This window comes from Lissotriton helveticus, chromosome 2_1, assembly GCF_964261635.1.
Source record: "Lissotriton helveticus chromosome 2_1, aLisHel1.1, whole genome shotgun sequence".
Classification (NCBI taxonomy): Eukaryota; Metazoa; Chordata; class Amphibia; order Caudata; family Salamandridae; genus Lissotriton; species Lissotriton helveticus.
Genome location: NC_136059.1, coordinates 1,313,600,951 through 1,313,623,949, shown reverse-complemented (window position 1 = coordinate 1,313,623,949; position 22,999 = coordinate 1,313,600,951). Strand labels below are relative to the sequence as shown.

Genomic DNA, 22,999 nt, shown 5'->3' with positions numbered 1-22,999 from the left:
CCTTTGTATACTACATGTGGTGGCTAGTAAAAGGAGAGGGATTGTGCCTGCCATGTCCTGCTTCAAGAAGAAGTGCTCTCCAGGGCCCAGCCTAGAGACTCTAAGGGCCAGCTGACTGGCCTTCTGTTTGCAGCACAGGGTCACCACAACCCAAGTCTGCAGGGGCAAGTTGGTAGCCAATGTCTTCTACGCACTGCCACACAGAACCAGGTAACAGGACCCAATGGCCAAAGTTGCACATGAGTTTGCTGAACCCAGCAGTGTTGTCTAAGTGCAGCTGGGACCTCCAGAGGACAAGATTGACCTGTGACCGCGGTGCTGGATGACTGGACTTCTGCTAGCCCTAAGAGGACTTCAAGGGATATTGAAGCTGTAACCAGGACCACCTCACCCTTGCCCTGCCTGTGGCAAGAAGGCCAAGACAGACACACATGAAGTGTGCATTCTCTGTCTTCCTGACTCACACTCTCCTGCCTCTTGTCAACACTGCCGGAAGTTATCTAATCGAAACGGCTGAATTAGGACCTGAGCGTGCTTGATGACAGTAGTAGAAGACTCATGTTGTCGACACGGCAATCGATGACGAGGCGCAGTCCTCAGTCAAAGACCAGAAGATCGAGATTGATGTTGAGACGCGGGTCTCCGTCCAGGCAGTCAACGTCACACATGCCTTCAAGATAGATGTTGAGACAAAGATCTTCATCACAAGCAACGTCGAAACCGAGGTCTCCATCATTGTCAGGCCCAGCAAGCTTCTCTCCGTCCCGGTCATCGGCGTTGAGAGCAGACTCGCACTGTTCCATCAGGTCCGGTTCTCCGGAAGTGGTAATTCCATCTACAAGGCTCTCCTTCTGGCTCTCGCCATGCAGCAGAGGCTCGACAGTAAGGGAGAAAATCTCTTAGTCGTTCTGGTAGAGCGGAGTGGTCTCCATCCATTCACCTCTCTCCCAGATGAATGCAGCCCACAAGCTGCATGGGTTAGAAGGGAGCCTAGCCTGGCTCACAGGTCCCCGCTTGCTCGCCTAGCGCAAGATGTGGATCTCTCTCCTCCATGAGCTCTCCTTCACCAAGATCTAGGAGGAGATCAAGTTCACACAGCAGGAGAAGGCACAGGTCTCCAACACCTTCCACCTCCTCAACATTTTCTTCTAAAAGGGACTATTCGTCCACCCTTACTGATAGTCCACAGTCGAGGATCTCTCCAGTGGACGATGTAAGCACATTCCAGGACGTGCTTGCCAGGGGGGCTTCCAAGCTGAACATTCCCATTCGTGTTCATCAGACTACTTTGTCATTTTTGAGACTCTAAACCAGAAGACATCCTCTCGCCCATTACTGCCTCCGGTACCGGGTCTGCTTAAGCCAGTTATAGACATTTTTCTTACTCCGGCCACTCTCAAGACTGCACCGGCGAGAATTCTAAAGAATTATCGTCTGTCGGAGGAGGATCCCTCCTTTTTGAAGTCCGATCCAAAACCAGATTCTGTAATCGTGGCTGCCGCCTAAAAGACCCATTCAGTGGTCTCCTCGTCTACAGTACTACCAGACAAGTAGAGCAAAACGCAGGACTCATGGGGAAGAAAAGTATGTGGCACTTCCGCTTCAATGCCAAAAGTCTCCAGTGCGTCAGCTCTATTGGGACGGTATGATAGAGCATTGTGGGAGTCGCTAAAACGGTTCTCAGAGAAGCTACCCAAGGAGGACCGCAAATACTTTGAGGAAGTCTTTCTAGAGGGCAGCTTAGTGGCGAATCAAGTCATTAGTGCTGCGCCGGAGCGACACTCAGCACACTCCTACACACACGGGATTTGTGCCAGAAGATCTTCTTGGCTTCGCCTTACAGCTCTAAAGCCAGAGGCACAGTCCCAAATTATCAACCTGCCATTTTCCGGGTCATCGTTGTTTGGTCCGCACACCGATGAAGAGATGGCACGGATGAAGATTGAGCTAGATACCCTGTAGGCGGTAGGGTTGGAAAAGAAGAAAGAGTTCAGTTTTCGCCTCCGCAATACTGAGCGCCGATCTTTCCAACAGAGGGTTCAAACCCCTCATTGGCAAAAGAACCAAAATCAGCAGGGTCAGCAGAAATCGCAGTACCAAAACCGGCGATCTAACAGGGGAAGAGGAGAGAACCGTCAGTCCTCTACCTCGACGGAACCTCCAGCAAAGCAATGAGTTTCTGCTTCCTCCAGTACCGTGCACCGCTCCAGTGGGAGGAAGTGTGGCAAATCACCTGCAAGAGTGGCTAGACATCACGAAAGATCAATGGGTGCTACGCTGCAAAATGGGTACTCTCTACGTTACCGACGTCGTCTTACCTCGATCCCTCCAGTAACATCAAACTACCAGATCAACATGCTGCAGAGGGAGGTGAGCATCCTTCTCCAAAAGTCAGCCATAGAGAAGGTCCCACAGTCGCAAAGAGGTCGGTGACTGGATACTTCCTGGTAAAGAAAAAAGGTCAGAAGTTGGAATACAGACCCATTTTTGATATGCGAGTACTCAACAAGTCCATCAGACGAGAAAAATTTTGCATGCTGGCTCTCCATCAAATATATCCTCACCTCCGCAAAGGGGATTGGATGTGTTCTCTGGATCTGCAAGAAGCTTATTTTCATATACCGATAAATCAACATCACCGGCAATATCTAAGATTCATAGTCAGAACATCCCACTTTCAATTCAAAGTGCTTCCCTTCGGACTAAAATCAGCTCCCCGAGTATTCCCAAAGTGCATGGCAGTGGTGGTAGCTGCTCTGCGGCGCAGAGGCATCTTAGTCTACCCTTATCTGAACGATTGGTTGGTCAAGGGCCCCTCTCCCCAGAGTGTGAGGAACCATTTCCAGCAGTGTCTACGGCTCTGTCAAAAACTAGGCCTGCACGTGAACTACCAGAAGTCGACACAGCAGCCCACTCAAGCAATCCACTTTGTGGGATTGCTGATAGACCCCGATCAAGGAAAAGTGTTTCCTTCAGAGGAGAGACAATTATCCCTCATTCAGAAAGGCAGAACATTTTTAATAAGCAACTTGTTGTCGGTGCGTCAAGTCGCATCTTTACTCGGATCGATGGCATACTGCATTTTTCTGGTACCCAATGCCAGATTAAAAATGCGTCCTCCACAACAAGATCTGGAAGACAAATGGGATCAACTGTCTTCTCTCTGGGAAGACAGGATCTTTCTATCACATGCAGCCAGAGCATCCATTCCGTGGTGGATGAAGAGAGGCAACCTGGAAGTAGGAGTTCCGTTCCATCAAACTCCTCCATCCCAGACTGATCAGACGCATCTCCACGAGGATGGGGAGCCAACATGTGTTCTCTTCAGACGCAAGGCTTATGGTCCTCAAAAGAGCAATTGTACCATATCAACATGCTGAAGCACAGGGCAGTTCATCTCTCTCGCAAGGCATTCCTCCCTTCGATTCAGGCGAGTTCCATTCTAGTACAAACGGACAATTCCACCACAGTGTACTACCTGAACAAGCAGGGGAGAACTCGATCGAGGACTCTCATTGGAAGCACAGTCCCTTTGGCATTGGCTTCTGGCGAGGATGCTATCCATCACAGCAGATCACCTGCCGGGAGAGCAGAATTCTCAAGCGGACGCCCTCAGTCGCCACTTTGAGGAAGAGCAGGACTGGGTTCTCAACGACGAAGTGGTCGACAACATCTTCCAAGCTTGGGGCCGTCCAAGCATAGATCTGTTCGCAGACGAAGAAAACACAAAATGATGAGACTTCGCCTCAAGGTACTACCGACCAGGATCAAGGGGGAATGCCCTTTTGATCAGCTGGTCAAGGGCATTTGTGTACGCCTTTCCACCCTTGCCTCTCATTCCGAAGATGGTGACCAAACTGTCGCACTCGAACGCCACAATAAGACTGATTGCTCCAGACTGGCCGAGGCAGTGGTGGTACCCGGACCTTCTACATATGTCACTGAAGCCACACAAGTGGCTGCCGTGCAGACCGGACCTGCTGTCCAAGATGAACAGGAGGATTTATCACCCCAACCTTCCATCTCTAAACTTGGCAGCATGGCTCCTGAGGTTCTCCATTATGGCCATCGACGTCTACCTCAAGACTGCATGTCTGTAGTGAAAGAGGCAAGGAGACCTTCCACCAGGCACTCTTATGCTTGCAAATGGAAACGTTTTTATATATGGTGTGTGCAAAATAATTGTAGCCCTACCAGGGGACAGGAGGATGTAATCTTGCCCTATCTACTTCACCTAGCCAGGGCAGGTTTGAAATTCTCCTCCATTAAGGTGCACCTGGCTGCCATTACGGCGTAGAGGCGTTCTTCTTCTCAACCCTCATTCTTTCAGTTACAAGTAGTGAAGGATTTCCTGCAGGGCCTTAAGAAGGTCTACCGTCCGGTTCGACCTCCTTCACCTCCTTGGGAACTGAACTTGTTGCTGTCCAAATTGATGGGTCCACCCTTTGAGCCTATCCACAAAGCAACCTTGCAACACCTTACGTGGAAGATAGCTTTCTTGGTGGCTACCACCTCAGCTCGTATGGTGAGTGAGCTACTCACCCACCCTGTGTTCCAAAGAGCCCTACTTAGTCTTCCATCTCAATAGGGTAGTCCTCAGAACACATTCTTCCTTACGAAGGTGGTGTCGGATTTTCTTGTAAATCAAACTATTTCTCTTCCGACTTTTTTCCTAACCCCTTGACTCCAGCGGAGAGGGCACTGCATTCATTGGACCTTAAAAGGGTCTTGAAGTTTTATCTAGACAGGTCGAAGCCATTGAGAAAGTCTGAACACCTTTTCATTAATTACGGTTCAGTCAGGACAGGTTTCCCAGCAACGAAACAAGATGGATAGTCTTGTGCATTAAATTGGCTTACCAGTTAGCAGAGAAACCTCTTTTGTCTGCTCCAAACCCCATTCCACAAGAGGAAAAGCAGCTACGACTTCTTTCCTAAATAATGTACCGCTCTCCGAAATCTGTAAAGCGGCTACTTGGAGATCAGTACACACATTTACAAGACACTACTGTCTTGTCTCAGATACTAGAGCGGACACTCAAGTAGGTTAGGCCTCCTTGAGGAATCTGTTCAAGAGCTGATTTTTCAGTTGTTGTTAATTGGGTCACTTTGTTTCTCATTTGCCTGCAGGTGGTTGATGGGCTTCCTAGTCTATTCAGTGCTTATGACTATTTTTTGCGAGCCTTATTATCACTACCTAAATCTTCCCCTATACACACAATTCATAACGAATTAGGCTTGGGTCACGTTACTGACCTCTTAAAAATGGCCCCAGTGATATATTGGGTTAAAACGTGGACAAACGAGGAAATCAGTTTAAATCATTGCATCCTCAAAGATTGTCTGTCTCTGGATAAAGCCAATAACATCCCGTGGCTGGCGTATGTTAGAGCGGCATGCGCGAGACTTGGGCGTCCAGAAATGTACTCTTTACCCCACAATTTAAAAAAAGAGGATGTAAAGTGGGTCAAGCTGCATTTCCAAAACCTGTTGGAGGCTGAAAGGGAAACGGTAGAATTAGGTAAACCAATGGTACGATCACTTTTTCAACTCTCCTCAACTTTAGCCATGGAACCTTACTTGAAATATGTTACTAAGCCTTACCATCGCTTTTTACTCATAAGGTTCAGGTTTAATCTAATACACCTTGTGCTTGGCTCACAATCAAAGTGGGGCTCACCAGAGAACTTACCCCCCTGTACCTGCGACTGTTTTTCCATACAGGACACCCTCCACTTAGTTATGCTTTGTGAACATTATTTGGTGGCTCGCAAAAAATTCCTGGTACCTATTCTGAAAAAATTGAACTTTGTCCAGGTACGGCCAGCATTATTACATTTACAGATGCTGAACTCGGTACAGACAACATATGGGGTAGCTTGTTTTCTGGCAGCAGCTGCCAGACAAAATAAACTAAGAATGGCTGCTATTTCTAACAACCAAATTTTGACACTTGTATAACTTGTATAACTTTTGTTGGACACCATGTAAATTTGCTCTTACAGTCATCTATTTTTAATAATATTCGTTTTTTTGTGCTTTTTATGAAAGTGTAGTAATGTCTTTTTATATAAGTTTAATTGAATTTTAAACTTGTTTTGTATACCATGTCTTGCTTTTATGGTTTTTAAATAACCGAATAAAGTTTCTTTGACTGACTGACTGACTGACTATTGAGGAGGATCCCTAGAAGATAAGGATTAGTTACTTACCTGTAATCCTAGTTCTCTTCCAGGGGTATCCTCATCAAAGTCATAAGCAACCCACCCGCCTCCCCAGGCAAATGAGGTTTTTCTGAAGTGTTAAAGGATATCTTTGTGCCCTGACTTCAGGGTTATGCAAAGAACTGACCTAACTGTCAAACCTGAGGCATGATGGGAAGCTAGGGGTCATGGCTGCCTCAAAGGCACGGTGCCAGTTTTTGTTGAAAATGCTTTCATTTTCTATGCAATGGGTTTACAATGCAGCCATTAGGCTAACAATGTCTACTTTAGTTACAGTTTTTACTCTTTGAGTGCTTTACTCATTAAAAAACAAGTGCTACTTGCCCTCTTGTGTTTTTATATATTGCAAATAGTCTTTATATGTGTAATTACATTGCTTAGCCTCCTATTTGGAGCTGCATTAGTATGAGAAAAATGATATATATATATATGTATGTATGTGTATGTATGTGTGTATATATATATATATATATATATATATATATATATATATATATATATTTATCGTTTCACCAAACGCTCCAGAAGTCGCGTAATGGACTCTAGTTCAGCAAAAGTCACCACTCCATTAATCCAGCAGATCGTATTTCATATACTTCATTTTATTTCCAGCATAGTAAACAGTACAACGGAACCAATCCAACGCGTTTCACCGAGGGTTCGGCTTGATCACGGGTGAATAGTGTTTGTCAAAGCAATAATTAAATAAAGTTACACACACCACTTCCTTGTGTAAAAATAAACAAAGGACTGAAAAATCAAATCAGAACAATGCGGCCATGTTGGAGCAGTGAATCACTCGCGAGTATCAATAATACCACATATAACGTTCTATGAATATGCACTTTAAGATAAACTTCATTTCAAGAAATCTTTGAAAAATTAATTATATAATTCAAGACATCCTTTTGCGTGATAAACAAAACTCATTATATTCCAAATGTCCCAGCGGAATAATCTTGACCATAAGTCATAGTTACGATGTCCTGATATTCAGTATTAATCCCAAGTGGGAATATCATTAGTCTTTTGTATTTCAAAGGAATAATTTCAACAAATTCTTCATTGTAGTATTTACATCTTCTTAAATCCCCAGTGGGAATATACTTTATCTTGCATACTCTTTCTTCTCCATTAGGATAATACCTGTGAAAAAACATATACACCTTTGATTCTAGATATTCGCTAGACATTGCATAGCCAATAGTTCTGATATAAACAGTGCATAACGGTACAAAAAATAAAAAAGTGATGTAGTGATAACACATTTGTTAAGTTAAAAACATGAGCAGAAGACTGCGAGAACCAACCTACATATATGCTTTGAGTATTCAAAAGTTTACTCCCCCAAATGCCATTTCAGTTCCTCTTCGGAATTGAGCCCACCCGGAATGCGGGTATCTAAGTCAAGAATGTATTTACTTTCTAACTGTCGTAATCTACGTATTCTGTCTCCACCTCTTTTCATGGGGGGTATCTTGTCAATCACAAAGAACTTTAAAAGATTGCGATTGCTTCGATGTAGTTCTTCAAAATGTCTGGCTACTGGTGAATTTTGGTCTTTATTCTCGATTGCCCGCATATGTTCCAGAATACGTTTCTTCGCAGGAAACAATGTGCTTCCTACGTATTTCTTGGCACATGGGCAAACAAGAATATACACCACATAATCGGAAAGACAGGTTAAATGTTGTTTAATAGTCTTTTCTCTGTCTTCAATTGGAAAATAGACAGACTTGACATTCTGGCTGAATTTACACGCCTTGCATGTCATGCATGTAAAAAATCCCTGTATGTCAGATGTTTTTCTTTGTTTGATGTTGATTTCATTCTTACTCAGTCTATCTTTTAGAGAATCTGCCTTCCGATAGGTGATGCTTGGATTACAACCCACTACATCAGTTAACGTAGGCTCGGTTTTCAAAACATTCCAGTGTTTTTTCAGGCTTTTTTGTACCTGCCAAGATTTAGCATGGTAGGTAGAGATGAATCTAACCACTTCCTGTGTCTCACTTGTCTTTTGTTCCTTCGGGACCAGTAACGACTCATGACTGAATTTACTTGCCTTCATGAAGGCTTCTTCAATTACTTGTGGATGATATCCACGTTCCTTGAATCTTTCCTTCATGCGCTCTCCTTCCAAAACAAAGTCTTCATCCCTACTACAATTCCTCCGAGCCCGGAGGAATTCACCAAAGGGAATACTCCGTATTAGGGACTTGGGATGACTGCTTCAAGTTATTCCGCAAGAGTACTGCAGGAAATACACCGCTTCATGCAGAGAGCAGTCATCCCAAGTCCCTAATACGGAGTATTCCGTGTGGTGAATTCCTCCGGGCTCGCTTCTGCAGTCTGCAGTTAGAAACTTTTCGACTGGTACAGAACATTGCCGTGCTAATTTGAGCCTGCTGTCCAAGGCTCACTACCTACTAAGGTGAACAATTATTACTGAAAACGCATGTAGGTGAATGTGCTTACTAAAGTCAAGATCATATCGTACCATAAAACTCTATGTCCCAGAAGACAATTGAACACGCCCACTGGGAAGGTACAGAGCAATGTATAATAAAAGCAAGAAAAGCAAAGATGGTGCGCTTTTCATTTACCTACCTGCTGGCCCAAGAAGAAGGGAGTGATATCCTGAAACGCGTCGGCCCTAGAAATTTTACACGAACTAAGGAAGCAGGCTGCAACTGATTATGGGCAATGTCGAGTGACCTCCTGTGCGCAGGCACTTTGGTTTCAAACATATATATATTTATATATACATATTTGTATGTATATGTGTATATATGTGTGTGTATATATATATGTGTGTATATGTATGTGTATGTATGTGTATATATGTGTGTGTGTATATATGTATGTGTGTGAGTATATATGTACATATGTGTGTGTATATATATATGTGTGTGTGTGTGTGTATAATATGTATATATGTATGTATATATATGTGTGTATGTATATATGTGTGTGTGTGTATATATATGTATGCGTGTGTGTATATATGTATATATGTGTGTATATATATGAGACGCTTACTGTTTTTGAAGCGGGAGAGCCCTCTGTGTGCCGTTCTCCCTTTCCAGACTGCTTCCTTCGTCAAGAGACCTCGCGGTACCCGCTGCGCGGGTCCCGCTTCGCCCGTGTGCCTGGGCGCTTTGCCTCGCTGAGGACTACAACTTTGGACCCTGTGGGCTGGAAGTGGAACAACAGGGCTGCGAGCGCCAGGTGAGGGACAGGGACTCCATTGCCCAGGAGTCCCTGCGCTGTCATCACCTGCACCTGGTCGCTCTCCCTGTGTGCCCCGCCCCTTGAACACCTCCTCCCTATAATAGGAGTTGTCGTTGCCGCTGCGCGGGAGCGTCCCGGGAGAAGCCTGGGACAAGGGCGGGACCGTCAGGGGCCGAAGGAGGCCGGGTCGGGCCCCCCCCTCTGTCATCTCGTAATTTTGATATTGGGGTTACTCTTACTAAGATTGTAGGTACTTTGTATTTGTATATTATAGCACGTATACTGTATACCTAGATCACCAAATATGTCAACAACCACAACCACCACTACCGGTATTTCTAATCCGGTAGAGGCGAGGCTAGCTACCCTGGGCCCTTTGGATAAATATTTCTGTCGGGTTGTTAATGACATTGATAAGGAAATTGCACTGGCGGAGAGACGCGCCGAGCGTAGGTTGTCTATTGAACTTCTTAAAATACCTTTGGAAAAAAGACAACCGCAGGATTTCCCGGCATTGGTTCCCCCCCGGTCATCCTTAAATCTGCCAGCGGTTGTGGAAACACCCTATGCTTTTCCCCCCACGATAGACTTTGTATATATATTTTTATTAATTATAACACAAGAGTAGAAATGTACATTCCGGGTATCATTGGTATAACATATTACAGTGGCGAACGGGCAGATGAAATGAAGAAATACAATCTAATTGTAGGCCTCTGGAAAGTATCAATACCAGCCGGAGCTGGGTCAAAACAATACAAGACAAATAACCATAAGCAAACATTATCAGAATCTGCCCACCAAGGATACAGGATATAAAATTAGACACTCGACACCCGAATATGCCTAACAGGCTCAGGAGAATACGCCACATCTCTTGTGGAGAGGGGAAAAGGGAAAAGATAGGTCATAGAACAAAAGAAAGGAAAAATAAAAAAAAAAACACAACCCTGCACCCCTGCGGATGGCTACGACCTAACCCCACTAGCAGTGTGCCTGTCGCCCCCTAAACTACACCCCAAGGAAGGGAAAAGATGGAGGAGGAATATCTTACGACCCAATGCGGGCTCCCGGACTCCCCTCCCCCCCGCCGCGAACAGACGTTCCCCACCATGGTACTAAGAGAGGTAAAGCAGACTTATAAGCAAACTGATGGAGAAATCACCAGGAGAGAAAATACCATCCCGCCCAGCCCCAGACATAACAGAGGCCACAAATCCCATTGTCGAACACAGTCAGTACACCAAAGCCAAAAAAACAGAATCCCATATGGCCCTCACTCCCACCGATACCACCCAGCAGTGTCAAAGGAAGTCTCTGCACAGAATTAAAACAGTCAAGTTCAACCCTGGCCTCTACGATCCATCACACAAACCCTCTCCGATAGGACCAGCACAATAGCAAAGGAGTCAGAACGTTGTAGAAAGGGGAGAGGATCAATATAGCATGAAAGGGTCAGAAGAGTCAAGTCTCGAAGTCTATCAGGGATATGAAAGTCAATCCAATGAATATCGATGGAGGTCCCCAGAAACGAAGAAAGAAATAAGTCCTGTGAGGGCGATGACTTTGCCGAGTTTGCTGGCTGGTCAGGGGCTCCAGTCGCGGGCCGCCGTAGTTGCGCAGATATAATAGGCGTCAGATTAGAACGATGCTCGGGGTTCTCCTCCCGGATAAAACCAAACTTTGCGGGGGTCACCATATAGTGCGGGTCTGACTCTGGGCTAGGGTCCGGTCTCGAACAAACAGTCTCAATGCGTACGGTTAGGTTGTGGAGAGCAGCCTCCATTTGCCAGTGAAGAGCCCCGATGGCGGCCATGACGGTCCCCAGTGTCGGTCCACACGCCGTCCGATCCATCTCCGCTTAATCGATGACAAAGCAGGTCATCAACCCCGGAGGCCAGCTACTCCGGGGAAACCAACTGGAGTGGGGTGGGTGAAGTCGACTGGCCCCACGATAGACTTGTCGACTAACTCTCTTGTGATCTCTGATCTTTGCCCTCCCCCTGCAAGCACACTTCCCTTACCTACTGATCCAATAGGAAAGCCGATTTCGCCTCAACATAGTGTGTCAAACAAAGTGGTAAGAACAAAATTATCATCAAAGAGGAAGAGGTGCCCTCCTCCCAAGAAGTGTTACCTGCCCAAACCCTCGAAAAAAATCAAGGAAAGTGGTAGCATGCTCCTCTCAGGAACCTATTGGAGCTGGTCCCAGTGGGAACAAAACAAGCAAGGAAGGGGCTGCATCTGAGGCGGTTAGTCCTACTTTGATTAACATCCACCCACTAGCTATGGCATTGTCTGAGTCTCCGCCTGCAGCTCCCGTCCTGCCTCCTGAGGAGGGTAGTGTCCCAGTTGGCCCTTGCTTCAGGACCCAAACGGGAGCGGGTGAGTTCTTACATGTTACCCCTACCTTGTTACTCGAGATGGAGAAGTTGATGAGGTCTTTATTGACCCCGCTCGAAGAACAAGTAAAAAAGCTATCAGATAGGCTAGACCATTTCGAGCAGGCCACGTTGGATAATTTCTTCTCTACGAAGTCACTGGTTAAGTCCCACATTAGGATAGGGGAGTGTAGTAATTGTCATCAGCTTGGTGGGCAGGGGAAAGAAGTCCCGGCTGTTGTATCTCTTATATCGGTGGATAGTACCCCAACCATGCCCCAGGAAAAGGGAAAAACGAAAAAGTCTAGTTTGGAGTCCATGAACAACCCAAACAGTAAGATCGCCAAAAAAACCAAGCTCCCTGCCTTAGTTGTCACGGGTTTAAAAGACCGTCCTAGTACTGCTAACTCTCCATCCAACACCCCTCAAGCTCCATCGAATAATCCAATAATTGGTCATAGCACTGTACCCAGCAGTAGTAGAACCACCTCTGAGAATAAAAGCACCTCATCACAACTATCACATGACATCCCCCTTCTTTCCATCTCTTCTTCTGGACCGGTTGTCCCTGCCACCAGCATGCTCAAACCATTACTAGCGAAGGCGCCGCGCAGGATACCATCTATGAATCTTACCCCGGATTCCTTTCCCTACGTGGCTGTCCTCATAAATGTGCCGCCGCTGTTGGCTGGGCAAAGGGAAACGTTCCAAATGCTAAAAAATAAAGCAATGCACTGGTTAAGGGTTAACAGACCATTGCCAGGGGAAGTTGATGGCTTGATTATTGGAGTTCAAAGGACAGAGTGGATAGGTTGTACCTCTAAGAAACTGGGGGGTGATTGTATAGTTATTAATTTCCAAGATCCTAGGGTGGTAAACTTGATAACGAAACAGGACGGGGGTATTGGTTGTGGGGGAATTGGTATTGTGGATCTAACATTTTTTTACCCAAGACCATCGGGTGTCGAATCTATTCTGACAATGTATCCAAGACCCCCAACCAGTGTCCTGTTTCTAGGGTTTGCTCCCCCTACTGTACCATTCCAACCGAACTGTTATTATGGTGGTATTAATACTAATTGTTTCGGATCTTTGAGGAAGCCAGGGTGGGAGTATTGACAATGTGGAACCAAATAGCAGGAACAACGCTTTGGGGCTTGTGGCTTTGGAGCATCTATGTGAGGAATGCAACCAAATTTCTGGGGGAGAGGATTTAATTACACCAAGTACCCAAAGTAATCAAGAGGTTGAGATCAACAATTTAGATCTTGTAGGACCAGTGCCCAGGGACGGCCCAAGTGTAAGGAAGTTTTTCTCGTGGAATATTGCTGGGCTGGCCGGTAAGCTGATGTCTCAGGATTGGACCGAATTTTTCATCATGGCTACTTGAATTTCTCAATCTCGGCAAGTAAAGGTGCTAGGGGTCGACCAATGGGTGGCCTCACTATCTGGGTGAAACAAAGCTCACAAATCAAAGTAAAAATGGTTGATCTGGGCTGCAAGGATATCCTAATGCTAAGACTAGTTTCAGAAAAGGGGGGAGTGTTAGAGATTTACAATATATATGCTAGGGGCACTAACACAGGAAGTTCTCCCACTCTAGAGGCTCTGTCCACTTTCTTGGACTTGCAGTCTCTGGGGAACAAAATTATAATAGCGGGAGACCTGAATAGGACTTTCGAGCCACTCGATAGTATGGATGATTCCGTGGGGCAGGATGAGGGCGCACATTGGGGTGTCCCGACCCTAACCTTGGCTCCCGTCAAGCGGTGGACTAAAGATATTTTGTTAATGAATGCCATCTGCTTGGAACATGGGTTGAGAGCTCTCAACGGAAGAACGAAAGGTGATAGGGAAGGTGTGTCCACCTTTGATAATGGTCTAAACCATAGTAGGATTGATTGTCATTTGCAGCCTTAGTCTATGGCAGTGGGTTAGGGACATGAAAGTAGAGGGTAGATTGGAAAGTGACCACAATCCCCTCTGTGTGACCCACAATTGGTGGTCAACAGGGTTTGGTGGTGAGCAATTGAACGAAGATTTAATGCCCATAATGACCAATGATATGCGTAGACTCAATTGGCCTAGTGTTTTGGCGAATGCAGATTCTATGGACTCTATAAGTACTGAGTTGGATGTTGCAATTGTTGCAATGGAATCTGAAAATTCCGTTAACCCAGGGTCTAGGGAAATAACGGCTATACATAATAAATTCCTCACCCTTATAAGACCTCATTTTGTGAGAGCTTGTAAGCCTAACAGGAAACATCCACCCAAACCAGCTAGGTGGTTTAACCAGCAGTGTAGGGTAGCCAGGTTAGCCTTAGGCAACGCTATAAGGAATAGGGACAGGGATGCCATTAGTAAGGCGAGGAAGCACTACAAGGCCAGCATAGCATTAGCGAAAAAAATATGGGACGAAGAGTACTGGGTAGAACTGAAAGAAGCATCAGGGGGCAAGGACTCCAGGTTATTTTGGAGGTTATTAAAGTGGGGAAGGGGTGGGACTCCGAACAAACCAGATAATGTTGCAGAGGGTGCTTGGGTAGAATACTTTAAACCCCAATATGCAGAATCCAAGGAGGTTGGGTTTGCGAAAACTATTCCAGTAGTATTCGCAATGGGAAATTTATTCTCCCTTAAAGAAACAGAAGCTGCAATACGTGCCGCCCAAGGGGGAAGGGCCCCGTGTCTCGACGGGATACCCTCTGATGTCTTTAAAAATGATATGGAACGGTGGGTTAGATATGTTTCCCTTTTGGGAAACTCCATCGCCAAAGGAGCTGAAGTCCCGGAAGTATGAAAGGGGGCGATCATTATACCCATGTACAAAAAAGGGGATAGGTCCCTCCCGGCTAACTATAGGCCGATAAGCTTGATTGCCACCATTCAAAAGGTGGTAGGAAGAATGGTGGTAAACAAGCTGATGGATTGGGTTGAGGAAAATAATGCATTGTCCCCTTACCAGGCAGGTTTTAGGCGGACCACAAGTACGGTAAACCACGCGTTCCGGTTTGCCTTACTTCAATGGGGAATGGTGGTGTTAGGCGAGGGCAGCCTGTATGTCGCTTTTGTCGACTTGCGGGCTGCCTTCGACCTGGTCCCAAGGGGGAAGCTTTGGGCAGTCCTGAGTGATATTGGCCTTCCGGCCGAGTTGTTAACCTTGATCATGAGGCTGCACGAGGCCAATTTTGCCAGGGTTCAATGGGGCACAAACGGTGAATCTTCCACCGATTTCCCCGTGGAACGTGGTGTCCGACAGGGATGCGCGATGGCACCCTTGCTCTTTTCGTTATTTATTAACGGAATTGTGGCTCGGATGTTGGATGTCTGTGTGGATGCACCTTCGTTGGCGGGCCTCAGGGTTCCAATCCTGATGTTTGCCGACGACACATTGATCTTGTCCAAAACACCGGGAGGCCTGCAGCGTGCCCTCCACATCTTTGACCGCTTTTGCGGAGAACATGGCTTGGAAGTGAATGTGGGCAAGACCAAGCTGATGGTTTTTTCGCCCAAGCGCAGAGCCAGCCCAAAAATACTCCTGAACAATAGTGAGTTAGAGGTAGTTAGTGTATTCACCTACCTTGGGGTTCAGATTTCTAAAGACTAAAAGTGGTCTCAACATATAGAAAAGGCGGCCCTGAAACACCAACAGATCGCGGGAGCATTAAGGGTGGAACACAAAAAATCTAAACCTATTAAACCAGTCTTGGCTGTTTATGACGCTAAGGTCATAGGGTCTGCCCTATATGGGGCGGAACTACGGGGCTTCGACAAGGTCTTCTCTTTACAGCTCTCAGAGAATAGGTTTATTCGGGGTATAACGGGACTCTCCAAGAGCACCCCATTAATCCCGCTTGGTCTTGACCTAGGGAGAAGATCGGTCAGTGACCGAGTAAGATTGCGCCCTATCCTTTATAGGCGTCGCCTCTGGACGACTCCAGAGATACGGCACTATGTCGTGGGGTTCCTAGCAGTAATAAGAGCGGATGTTTTCCATAAAATAGCTTGGCTCAAACACCTCAGGGCTGCTTTAGGTGACCTCTGCCTTTCCAATCTCTGGAATAACCCCTTGGGGGAAGTTTTTCCCAGCAAAAATACCATCAAAAGCTTATATTGGGGCAGGATTGATGACAGACTCTGGAGTAGAACGAGATCTGACACGATGGGGGGGTGTTTCCTGGAATTTAAACAGTGTCCATTGTTAGAACTTTACTGGGACACAATTACTGTCCCAGGAGACAGGAAACTAATGTTGCAGTTGAGATCTGGTTCCCTCCCTCTGAGGTCTCTGACGGGCAGGTGGAGGAGTGCGACCACCTCGAGCTGCCCGGTGTGTGGTGTAGCCAAGGAAACCATAGACCACTTCTTATTTCTCTGCAAGGCATATGTAATCCCACGAAGAGTATGGCTGGTACCCATCTTTAGGAATCTAGGGACATCTAGCGGAGTTGAGGCGTTAAGAATTATCTGTACCTCCACTGACTTGCCAGTTGTTCTGGGAACAGCAAAATACTTGGGGTGGGCATGGTCAATTAGACGGAGGGCTACTTCCACTAATGTAACTTGATTTTTCTGTTTAAATGTGTATTTAATTGTTACTGTTTTTATTCTCTATTGTCAAATCTGTCACAACGGTTTTTTACTATTGATTGTATAAAAGGATCAATTTTAAGTTCTGTTTTTTCTAAATGTATGTTGTGCTTTTATGAGTATTTTGCTCGAATAAAGCTTTGGAGTTAGTTAGTATATATGTGTGTGTGTATATGTGTGTATATATATGTATGTGTTTGTATATATATATATATGTGTGTGTGTGTGTGTATATGTGTGTGTGTGTGTGTATATGTGTGTGTGTGTGTGTGTGTGTGTATATATATGTGTGTGTGTGTGTGTATGTGTATATATGTGTGTGTGTGTGTGTATGTGTATATATATGTGTGTGTGTGTGTATATATATATGGGTGTGTGTGTGTGTGTGTATATATATGTGTGTGTGTGTGTGTATATATATGTGTGTGTATATGTATATATATATGTGTGTGTATATGTATATATATATATATATATATATATATAAATTTTTTATAATATTTCCATATATAATTGTTATATTATTTCCGGGGTCCCCGCACATGGGCGGGAATATTCAGTGCTTATGACTTTGATGAGGAAACCCCTGGAAGAGAACTAGGATTACAGGTAAGTAACTTATCCTTACTACACGTTGTAAATTACATATCTCCAGAACCCCTAGGTGGATCTTTTTCATTGTAGTGTCTAAAAATACAGTCTTTTTGTAAATTGGTGTTGGATTTCTTTGGTGTCTTGTAGGTTTTTCTTCAATTGTTTTGGTGCTGATTAAATGCTTTACACTTGTGGCTCTAAGCAGCAAGGCTTACTCATAGGAACAACAACCCAGGGTTGAGCTGAAGGTTTGACAAACAAAACCTTAGGGTCCTAAAGGGGTTGGTAAGTGTATTTCATGATGAGGTTAAGCAATCGCACCATGTAATGCACCCAATTTCCTCACAGGTGCTTATCTACTGTGCATGGTAGCGTGTAGAGGTGTTGTGCTTTGCATATAATTAATCCATTGAGAGATCTAAAAAGTCATGGAGAATTACTAAGTGTCCCCATGCACCAAATTTATGAAGTATAGGTGCATTGGAAATAATGGTATCTTACTGATATTTATTTTGGGCTCAGTTTCCTTGATTTTCGTTTGTTCATGCCATTATTTACATGTCTTCTAACTAAGTTTAGTTTGCTCTGGTCGTTTCTTTTGAGTTTTTGAATTATACTGATCTGTCGTTTTGCCTTCTCAATTTTAGGCACAAACCCTTATTTGACGTTTCACTGTGTTAGTCAGGGGACTGTTCTGTTAGACCTCGCGCCCGATGATAAGGAGCACCAGTCAGTGGAAGAGGAGGTAAATAGAATGCTGTTGTTAATGAATCCAATTCATGAGATGATGAAATATATTTAATTTACAATGTTGGTTCTGTATTTTTTTTAATTGAGCTACCTGCTGATGGTCCCTCTTTTTTTTCATTACTTTGACTGCTAGTCTGCACTCATCCCCCAGTAATACCATGAGCTTAAGGCAAATATAATTTGCACTGATCCAAGCCTTTCTCTGCACTGGTTCACAGTTCTAACACTTGAAACATAGGTGAAATTCACTGGGTCACTTAATATAACCTTAAACAGCCAATCGTGACCAAGTGCATGTTAATTAAGGGATCATTTGTAAAAAAAAAAAACATTTACATATTATTCAGTGTCTTGGAATCCATGGTGATCGCAGTATCCCATGAAAATACCATGGTATGTATATCTCTTTTAACAGTGTCTAAGGCACACTGTGGGTGTTGCTGTAGATTAAAGTTGTCAGAAGCCCGCTCCTCACACATCAAAGGTAAGTTGCTCTTTCCTTAACGGTTTTGGCCGTAGGAGTTCTATCTGCCGACTGGAGCTGTGGTAAGGTTCCAACATCCTGCAGTCCTCTAGTGTACAGTTCGGTGCTGTTGGCGGGCTGGACCTGCTGGCCACGGCAGTAATCCTCTCGTCCAGCTCAAAACCCAAACACTGTGCTGCAGTGATACCAGCAGCCCCCTCTGCATACAGGGTTTGACACGTTGATCACTATCGGGCGCATACTCTTTGGTGCAGTCACTCTAAACACTGTGGACAAACTTCTAACATTCTGGCATACAGGGTTGCTGGACTCAGAGTCCACAGAACTCTTTTCCTGGGTTCCTACCATGGTTTCCTCCCCAGAGTCAGCTATAGCTTCTTCCCTTTAACCCAGTATCACAAACTGGTCCCTGACTAAATTAGCAAGGACTTTTCGGCCTGTACCCTTGTGTTCTCCATTGCTTGTGTGTCTCCTTTGTGTGTAGAAGAACAAAAGCTGGACTTCTTGCAGCACTGATGCAAATTGGAAATGGACGATGCCACCTCTGTATCGTTGACTCCTAAACGTTGTGCCCCACTGCTTGCCACCAATTGTCAGAACACCTTCAGAGGGCCTTGGGACATGCATAAGTTACTGGGCCAAACTGTGGTGTTTGAGCCTTTTGCTCCTGATGTACCGGTGCCCGACCTACTATTGATTCCGATCAACTGGGCCAAGCACCTCTTCTGCACTTGAGTCCCAGTGGTAGCTGTGGTCCAGCTGTTAAAGCCCTCTAGGGGCAGGATGTAGATACAGGTCTGTGAACACTACTCGTAACTCAAAGTGCAGACAGTATGAGCAATAAAGCAGTGTCCAGCCAAATACTTAGTTTCATGAGGAAAGGTAGTATTTTATTTTGAACTCTACATGTGCAAAGGAATATGCCATTCAGAAGCAACAACAGAATCCCCCTTGAGGTCTGAGATCTAGTAGTTGTAGGCAAATCCCTGTCCCTCCCTCCATTGTGTTGCGTGTTCAGGGTTATTCCCTATTCACTGTGCAACAGAATGCAAACTCTTAGGCTGTACTTAAGAGTTCCCTTTTGACTCTTCAGGATTTTAGTCAAAAGTGCCTATGATGCTGTAGCATCTTCAACAGTGAATCCCCTGGGGCCCCAAAGGCCTTGTTTCAGTCTTACCTGCTCCGGCGATGTGGCAGTGTTCTGCGGTGCAGCCAGTGCCCTCTCCTCAGACACACCCAAGTCTGCATACTGTACAGCCAAGAAAGTCCGCCTCCGATGGCCACAGGAGCATCTGGCGAGGCAAGCTTTTCCTGTCAAGAAGCACTGCTGATCGTATTCAGGAGACACACAATGTAAGTTGCTCTTCCCCTAACAAAGGTGGCGGGGGGAGGGGGTTCTACGACTCCTGGCTGAACCTCGGGCGTGTGTGCAATGTCCTCAGCTGCTTCCAGCAATCCTAAGCGAAACAGTCGGGTGCAGTTGGTGGCTAGACCTGCTGGTCACTGAAATAATTCTCTTGTCCAGGCGATGTCCCAAATATTTGACCATAGTTACCAGCAGCCCACTCTGGCATATGCGGTTGCTCACTATCCGGCTCAGACTCTTTGGTGCGATTGCCCTATACATAGTGGACAAAAGTCTCATACTCAGTCCCAGTTAAGTTCACTGATGGCCTCTTCTGGCATAGGGGTTCCGCTGCGCTGCGGGCCTGGCGTTTCCCTCACTGCACACAGCTGATATCCTGCCAGCCCTCTCCTGGCATACAGGGGTCATTAGACTGTCCTGCACACTGGCAACAACCTGATCAATGCACAACCGCTCTAACATTTCACTCAGGGATTCCTCTCAGCAGGGCTTCCCACTGGACCTTGCTCCCTTCAATGCTGTCCTCTTCCTCATAGGGCACACTGCTCTTGACAAGTAGGTAGGTGATGCTTCTGGCTCCATGGCAGGTGGTCTTGGTTTCCCGGGGTGATGTCCCCCCACCCAGCAGGAAGACTAACACACCTTGGCCCCTAGTCATGTTCACAGGCTTAAGTCTTGCAGAGCTTTGTCTCCTCACACAGCCCAAATGGCTGCTTGGCAGATGACACATCTTTAGGGACTCAACCTCCCTTTTTATAGTTCTTTTCCAGGCACCAAATTTTAAATTTAGGGTCTGGGTCTTTGAAGTTTTATGTTGAGGTTCTGCTTCTTTTAAAGTGGGCACTTCTTGCTCCATGAAAGACGTCTGCCACAACAGTCAAGACTCGGAAACTGATTGTCCACATCAGGATCCGTGTTAACACCTTGATGTTAGCCACAGTGATATCAAAAGGTTAATCCCAGACCCCCAGATTTTCCTATTAGCTCTATCTCTCTTCCTGAGATGTCTGTGCCCCTTCCTTGTGATCTATCACTTAATCAAAGAGAAGTCTTTTGAAATGTAAAGGGAGTCTCGTCCTTTTCCCTCCAGGGTGTACCCACCCAGCTCACAGGAATGCAGCAACCTACAAACCTGTCTGGGGGAGGGGGATTCCTCTCCTCCTCATGTCTTTACCAGCAGGCTTGGGCTTTCCAAAATGGAAGCCAGGGTCCTCCATACATTGTACCATTGCAGGCACACACACTCAGGGTACTCTCACTGCACACTTTCAGTCCAGCACTGTTCTTCCGGGCATTGTACCTTTTCATGTACACATACACTGTGTGCGCACACTGTTCAACACTGAAACTTTTCTGTATTTTACCAGGGTATGCTATTTACAAACACCCACACTGCCAGTACACATGCTATTTGTGCTGCACAACACTCCACCCTTCATATTGTACTCTACGCAAACACACATGCATTCAGCACATGCTTTATCCACACATGCACTTCACAGCACTACATCGTTCATGTAATGTATTCTTCTCAGCGTACATACACCCAGCACATTTACTAACCACACATGCAATGCACAGTACTGGTCCATCCTTGTACTGTACCCTTCCCAGGACACATACAACCAATGCAGAGTCACCGTTCCTGCACTACGCAGCACTCCACAGCTACCTGATGTAGGCCAAGGGTGAGTTAAGCACACAGTAGCGGAACTTTGAAAAAGGTGAGTGAGCCTTTAGTCCTGACTCCAGTGACACAGGGTAAAAAGGTTCTTTTCACTACTACTCGTCACTGCATGGAATGCTGCCACCTCCATGCTTGTGCTGCTTAACTCCTGGTAAAGGCACTAGCCTTACACCACTATGAGGGTAGCTCTTTAGGCACTCCATTCGGTCCAACAAGACTGCAATCCGTGAGACAGGCTATATCATGGCGCGCACACATGATCCGTGTTCGCCTGTGACAAAAAAATCAGCATTAGGGATTCAGACAACAGTACAGTTGGGCACTCAGTGCAGGGGTACACATCTTTTAACATGCAGAGGACTTTACCAAGAAAGGTCACTTGCAAAACATGATGTAGGGATAGAAAGGCAGCAGATCCTCGTAGTTAAGGTGAGATCATTGGACATTCCATGGATACTCTTCTTTGTTAAGGTGCTGTGTCTTTCTGGCCACAGGTTGACCTGTCTAAACTGGGCTTCATCTTGTTTTCTTGTTCTGTGGAAAGCTTTGTTCTGAACTAGTCAAACTACATCCTGGTTACAATTACTTTTGTCTGTGGAAGGCAAGAGGGGAGAGAGCAGCACAGGAACATGCAGGGAACAAAGGAAGATTGGTACTTACAGCCTTTCCATGGCTACCATTTCAGTTCGCTTTTGTGGGGCTATTGTTCTACTTGGTGGTCCCCATCATTGGGTACACAACCACTCATATACACTACAGTACCCCAAAAACACATTCCACAGCTTGGGAAATGAATTGTTCTCGTCATAACAGACTGCATATATTTGCCTATGGAGGCCAGTTGGCAGCCTTTCCAACCTGAGGTACTAGTATGGACGGAGAGCAGAGCCTGTGTTTGTACTCCAGCTGTCAGTTAGCTGAGGCCAGCAATAAATTGTTTTACAGCACACACATCAGGACATCAACATGCATAATAGGGGTTTCACTTTTGGAATGCTACGCAGAAGGGATTACCATTAGTTTAGATTATTTGCAAGCATTCTACCATCATCTTTTGTGTGTTTGATGTAATACCCTAAGTAGTCAAGGGTATGCCTAGGTGCGGGTCTCTTGTTTGCTGTGCTGTAGGCTAAAAGAATGTTCGAGGCATGTGAGCTGTAGTCACATGCTTTGCATAAATCTGCCATCTAGTGTTGGGTCCGGATGTTTGTACTTCGCTTTTCTTCGCAGACGTTTTTTCCAGTCATGAAGTAGGTGACTCCTCCTTTCAGTGATAGTGTGCATGGGCATCGACTCCATTGTTATATTGTTTTTTTCCGCCATCGGGTTCGGACGTGAATTGCTGCTCTCTGGTTTGACACCGTTACTCGGGTTTCCATTGGTGCGCAATCCACTACCTTCAACGGTATTGTTTCTCCCATTCTCCGCGTATCGTATCGGTTCAAGTCTTGAATCGGAAAACTCATGCAGGGCCGTTGGGCCTAACCGCGTTGGGTCAGCTCGCAGTCGATGGAACGGACTCCATTTAAATTCTGTCTCGGGTGTTTCCGCTCACCGACTTGCACAAAGTGTGCAACCTGTGTCTATCCCCGGAACACGACGAACAGGACTGCGACTCGTGCTGATCTAATCTGAAAGAAACGGGGTAGTGTTCGATTCCTTACCTTAGAATATCTTCAGGCGTCAG

The 22,999-nt window shown here is 45.7% G+C and overlaps 1 protein-coding gene across 5 annotated transcripts in view; it reads left to right on the top strand.

Annotated features, from left to right (window-relative positions):
• Positions 1-22,999, top strand: part of LOC144818631 (poly [ADP-ribose] polymerase tankyrase-1) — a 682,266-nt gene that overhangs the window by 573,470 nt on the left and 85,797 nt on the right. For all 5 annotated transcript variants that reach the window (XM_078676238.1, XM_078676237.1, XM_078676236.1 and 2 more), the window contains one exon: positions 17,673-17,770. In XM_078676238.1, the coding sequence (XP_078532364.1) occupies positions 17,673-17,770 (98 nt within the window). The remainder of the gene's footprint in view (positions 1-17,672; positions 17,771-22,999) is intronic.